Source organism: Calypte anna, chromosome 1 (assembly GCF_003957555.1).
Source record: "Calypte anna isolate BGI_N300 chromosome 1, bCalAnn1_v1.p, whole genome shotgun sequence".
In the NCBI taxonomy this organism is placed as follows: domain Eukaryota; kingdom Metazoa; phylum Chordata; class Aves; order Apodiformes; family Trochilidae; genus Calypte; species Calypte anna.
This window is the reverse complement of record NC_044244.1, coordinates 62,226,979-62,232,978: the sequence shown is the minus strand read 5'-3', so window position 1 is coordinate 62,232,978 and position 6,000 is coordinate 62,226,979. Positions and strand designations below refer to the sequence as shown.

The 6,000-nt window shown below is 42.6% G+C and overlaps 1 protein-coding gene across 1 annotated transcript in view; it reads left to right on the top strand.

Moving 5' to 3' along the window:
• Positions 1-1,177: 1,177 nt before the first annotated feature.
• Positions 1,178-6,000, top strand: part of NINJ2 (ninjurin 2) — a 45,642-nt gene continuing 40,819 nt past the window's right edge. Inside the window, exon 1 of the mRNA XM_030464097.1 lies at positions 1,178-1,222. Within this exon, the coding sequence (XP_030319957.1) occupies positions 1,190-1,222 (33 nt within the window). The 5' untranslated portion in view covers positions 1,178-1,189. The remainder of the gene's footprint in view (positions 1,223-6,000) is intronic.

The window sequence follows — 6,000 nt, the reverse complement described above, 5'->3', positions numbered from 1 at the left end:
GTCCAGTCCCTAAATACATCTCACTGCTTCAGCTTTTAACTTAAAAGTTTAAAAAAAAAAAAAAAAAAAAAAAAAAAAAAAAAAAAGCTGTTTAAGAGGAATGTGGAGAGGCTAAATTCATCAGCACTTTGAAATGAACTTGCAGTACTAAGCACTGGTATTTTCACTGCAAAATGAGGCCTTTTGCTGGGAAGCATCAATGCAACACGATCATCTACTGACAGACTCGTCAGCACTTTTAGTCAGGCTGGAGTACTAGAACATGCGTTTGGCTGAACTGTTTAAACGTATTGCCTTACCATACATTTTCTATAATAGTGTAACTACAGAAACTGCCCTTCGAAGGCCAAGCATGCCTACCTGATCTGCTGGTAGTACAGAGCAGCTCCTCTAAATTCTAGAGAATCACACTGATTCCTCTGCCTGAGGATTGCACTTAATAAGAACAACCTATTTTTCTGTGCAGTGATTTGATTCTGGCAGCGTACATTTCCATTCCAGTGTCATACGTAGTTGTTTTTAACTTCAGCAAGAAGCAAGATTTTATTTCACTTAGGACTAGACATATCAAATTTAATGAAAAAAAAAAAAAGTGTTGGGGAGGGGAAAGGAAGGACATTTTGGCTGGGGAGAAAAGTGAGAAGGGACTTTCAAGAGAGCGAAGTGGAAATTTTATCTGCAATGTAACAATATCTTTGCCGCAGCAGCAAGCTAACAGGCACAACTTTCTCAACCTGATCTCTCCAAGCTCTTAGTTTTTTCATCCGTAGGCTCTGCTGGGTGCTGGTGAGAGAGGGAGAGGTGGGGATGGCTGCTGCTGCACCCCGGCCCATGCCAGGAACCTCTTGGTACACTGTCTGCATCACCGCCTCCCAGCCCAAGTGAGCTCATGAGGTCCAGCTGGCCTCGGAGAGGTAGGACGGACACATAATGAACACAACCCTCACGGAAAGTCTAAGAGGGGTGTTTGTTCCACGGATTGCCTGGACAATGAAGAATTGGCCTGCCACCCCCTCCCTCGCCCCCCAGCTGATGCCAGGGCAGGCAGCCGGCTGCCGGCAGATGAATGGTGGGTCTGTTCCAGCAGCTGCGCCTCCCGGTCCAGCGAAGAGACGGAGTCTCCAGGAGTGCCGAGTGTCCCGCTCCCTGCACCCTCGGCAGAGGAAGGAAGAGACCCGGGGACACCAGGATGGCCTCGGAAAGGGAGAGCATCAGTCTTCAAGTGAGTCCATCTTGGGGAAATACTCGTGGGAGGGAGAAGCGGGAGGGGAGATCCCTGCTTTTTTGGGGGGGTAGTACCCACTGTTCCTATCATTTACTCTTCAGCCGTGGCAGCCAATTTCACTTGAAAACTCGGTGCTGCTGTTTCCCTCTGTTCTCCTTTGAAGGAAAGCTAGTGGTAGGATCCCTGCCCCCTCCTTTCAGGGGCTGTTATGAGCCTTTTCCCAATAGAGTGGTGGTAAGAAGAGGGGTATTAGTAAAAAGAACTGCTTTTGGGAGAGGGAAGGAGGGGCAGCAGGGGCAGAAGCTAGCCTTCAGCTCTCAGAAGGAGGCAGCACATACTTCACAAGCTGCAAAAATCTGAACTGTTCCTCATCTCACAAAGCCTTTCTCTGTTTGGCAGAAAGTGCTCCCAATCTGGAAAGGAGGAAAAGAAATAAATACAGCAAATGCTGAGTGAGCGCAGAGGCCAGGGTTTCCTATGTAGGGTTTATAGAGAAACAAAACCTCTTAGTGAAGCTCTTTCAGTTCTCTGTGTTCCTCTTCTGAGTGTTTGTGTTTTTTAAGAAGGGTGTTTCTTGCGCTCAGCATGTGTTCTAGGAAAGGGCAACTACCCAAAGGTCTGGAAACAGAAACTATTAGAGATGAAATGGAATCAAAAGCCCAGATCACAAACACCTGTCAAACTTGAGAAGTTCAAGTGCAGATCCACAATTCAAACAACTCTGGAGAAGGGAAGAATATGAAGCATTGCTGAGGGCACAGCTTCCAGACATACCTAGGTGGACAGCAGGATCCAATTTTTGAAGCAGATTTTTAATGTCTCTGATGGTCATCACCATCCTTGGACTTGAAAATAAGGCAGCCTATCTGGGGGCTCAATTTTTATTTCTTCAGCCCATATCAAAGAAACTAAAACGGACAGATTTTCATCCTTGGAAATAATCAGGACCATTATCCCTAGCTAGAAAGAAGGACCAAGACTTCTTGATCATGCAGAACGTATCTCCACTAAGATACAAGGTGCAGAGCAGCTTTTTAAGAACTGGGAACTGTTATGCTCAGATAAGAGATAACAACTGAAGAAATTACACAGGTAGCTATGACAGCTGGTGAAAATGTATTCTATTCAGAACTGAGTAAAAGTTTATGCTTTTCTAGAACTAGGGGGGAAATACAGAAATCAGTTAGCCAGGAAGTGGGGGAAAAGAGTACAAGGAAATTATGCTAAATAAAAAGTCAAATTAAATCATCGTATATTAAATTATTCCACCCTGCAGAAAATTTCAGATCTATTGTGGGTTTGAAGCCCAGATTTTGTAGATGGAAAAAATCAGCTTCACCAGATAAAATGCTTATGAACTTCTGAAAAATCTAGGATTTAGAATTTTTTCTTTCAACCTATCTTGAGGTGAAGAGTCAAAAGTGCTCCTCAGCCTTTACATTACTCAAATAAATTGGTCAGAGGTTTGTTGAGTTACAAAACTGAAAAAAGCTTACCTATCTGTTTCTGGAGCAGAAAGGTGTGGAGTGATTCTATCCACCTCTACACAGGTTGCCACAAGAAAAAACATGCTGCAGAGATTTTCTTTGTGACACCTTATAGGCATTTCCTGAAGCCATCAGTCAGTAGAAAATACAGGTGAATGCACACAGGTTTCTGCAGCTTGTGACCAGGAAATATACAGTGCTGGCAGGCGAGGGAGCATTGTGTATGACCACAGAGCTGGGCCAAGCAAGAGGGTCCTGACAATGATGTGACTTGAGTGAAATGTGAAGTGAGAGAAGGAGTGATTGGTAGTGAAGAAGAAAAAAAGAAATCTATTAGTTCAAAGTGCATTTAAAAGCCTCTATTGCATCCCTGCTCTGAGCACTGAACACAAGGCAGGTGTCTTCTTGGAAGTTTCCAGCTGTGGGTTTGTGAAGCTTGTGAGAACGTGCACTGCATGCTCTGGGGTGGTAAAGCCTGACTCACAGCTCCTCAAGAAGTTCCTGGATGGAGTAGCAGGAACTCTCGTGAAAATAAAGTATGATACAATATAGAAATAGGATCTTTAGGTTTTTTTTTTTAGTTATAGGGAGAGGGTCCCGTGTCATAAGCAGTTTCAGAGTTCCTAGTAGCATTTCTTATACAGCATTTACATGCCAAGGCTAGACAGGTAACAACAGAGTGGAAACACTGTGAGCCCCTGGCCTAGCATAAGAGAAAGCTAAAAGAGGCCATCAAGATTTCAGAAGGCTCAAGAGGGAACTGATCAGGTCCAAAACTTTTTGCTCAGCATAACCATGAGAATAGGAGCTCACTCAGCAAAACTGAAAGTCTCCACAACAGGAGTCACTCCCTCACCCAGCATGTTGTCAGCCTGTGGAATTTGCCATCTCCTGGAGCAGGTCAGAAGGTCGAATATTGCAGAAAGCATTGAGAAGAGGTTGGGAGGTCCAGTAACAATATTTACAGTTATGCAAGCTAAAAAAGGTACTTTCAAATCCCATAAGCCAGTAGCAGGATAAAAATAAATACCCTTTTCAGTTCCCTACAGGCAATGGCACAATTGCTGGCCAGACTGCAACTGTTGTCTTGCATTAGAGAAGTTGCACATCAGCTGCCCATAAGTGAGACCTAGGACTGCTTTTTAACAGCAAGAAGTATCTCCCATTAATGTACTTTCTCCTTCACAAATACTCTCTTGTTCTGTGTGTTTCGAAGAAGCCTGTTTTCCAGTTCTGACTTCTAGGAAGACCAACAAAACCTCACACTGTGCACAGAGAGATGCTGAAAGGAAATGGTGCTGAAGTGGAATAAAAAGCCACAAGGCTTTAAAGCAGCCTCATCAGGTCTATGCTCGCCAGCCAAGTGCTAAGACAAAAAATTAAACAGGAACTAAAATATTTTAATTTAAAATATCAACTCACCTATTAAAAGATAACATTTTAATATTAATTAATTTGAATTATGCATTTTTCTTCCCAGACATCTCTACTTGTGTCTTCCAGGTGAACTTTCACCTTCCCCCATTAAGCATCTACCATTGACCAGAAACCAGGCAGACAAACCAGTAACCTGATGAGATATATAGAACAGTACATTCTGAGACACCTGGGATCAGAAAAACACCTTTAGGATAGAAAAAAATAAAGCAATCCAAAAAGATCCCATCACCCATTTCTTTTTACTTCACAAATCAAAGGTTTAGAAATTAGAAGTATGGCTTTGATTCTGGTTTATTTATTTATTTACATTCTGGCTTATTTATTTGCACTCCTCTGTGTAATTATTCTCTCCAATCCTTCCGTATAGACTTCCATGGTGGGGGGGGAGAGAGAAGGTAGCCATGCAGATCCATTCTTTCAAGTAGCAAAAGACCCATTAAATCTGTTTAGCTGTGCACCTCAACTGCTGCAGTTCACCATCTGGCATCTCAACACAACCCTGTTTCATCAGTGATTTAAGCTAATGTACCAGACTTTTAATAGGACCAACTCAGACAACATCCATTCCACCACTTCCACCACAGCAGCAATAACCAGGGGGAAGTCTGTGGACAGCTTAAATCAGTAACACTCACACATTATTACCATGGCTGAGTCTCTCAGAGCCCCAGATGAATATTACAGAATGAAGCAAAAACTGGGGCTGATACTAAACTGCTCCAGAGGTTTATTACATTTTTTGTTTATAAATTTTCTTAATTCATCAACGGGTGTTGTGTTCTGTATGTATGAGTGTTTAAGGGATGTGTGCCAAATGAATGTCATCCATATTCATGCTGCAAGAGGCTATAGACTGCAGGTTGCATCTTCCCTTTTCATAGTTTAGTTTCTTACTCTTTGGATAAAAAATTTACAGCCCTCTGAGATGAGAAGCAGGAATAATACCTCACCATTTAGGGTATCATGCATACATCTAAAGTGAAAAGAGTAAACAGAGAAAAAAAATCGTTCTGGAAACCAGACCTTACACTGAAATTTTTTGGCAGAAGCTGCTTGGTGAATACTTTGAATGCAAAATACATCTGTGGAAAAAAAGGACAGGTTTAAAGGCAACTTGCAAGGAAAAAAAAGATTTAAAATAGTAGGATAGTTTACTTCTAGTGCTCATTTTTTTAACAGATCTACAGCAGGAAGATTTTAGACAAGCAGATAAATAGAGTGAGCTACACTGTGGACTTTTCCAAAATACCCACAAACCAAATGGAAAGTCCCACTTACCACTGTAAATCCCATTTCCCACATCCCACTTGCAGTCCAAGCCTGATTAGGGGATGCAGGGAATGTGTTCACAGCTAGATTGGACTTTTGGTTTTGTGTTTTCTTGTGGCTTTAATGTGTGCCTCAAGGCTGTGACGTGCATTCAAGTTCTTGGCTTGGGCACATATTTACCTGCTTCTACAGCAACAGCCAGCGTCTGCTTTGCAGTGCCATAAGACCTTTCCTCTCCTTCAGTGATTTCCTAGAAGGCAGGCAGGCTGATACTGACAATCAAGCACTGTCCTTGCCCCAGTGGGCCTCATCAGCATTATTTGGGTTCTGTAATTTAGGACAGGATAAATGACAGTCTGCACTGATAGAGAAAAAGCCTTTCAGATAGGCAATCGTAAGTGCTTTAGAAAAAGCCATTCCTGTGACACCATTACATGCTTTGTGCAACTCAACCATCAAGAGTTTTAGAAACTTATCTCACTATGTTTTTAACTAAAAAAATGTGATTACAGGTTTGCCCCTCAAACAGGATCCCACTCCTGGGGCAGTGGGGGAACTCCACCCTTTGTGCCATCCATT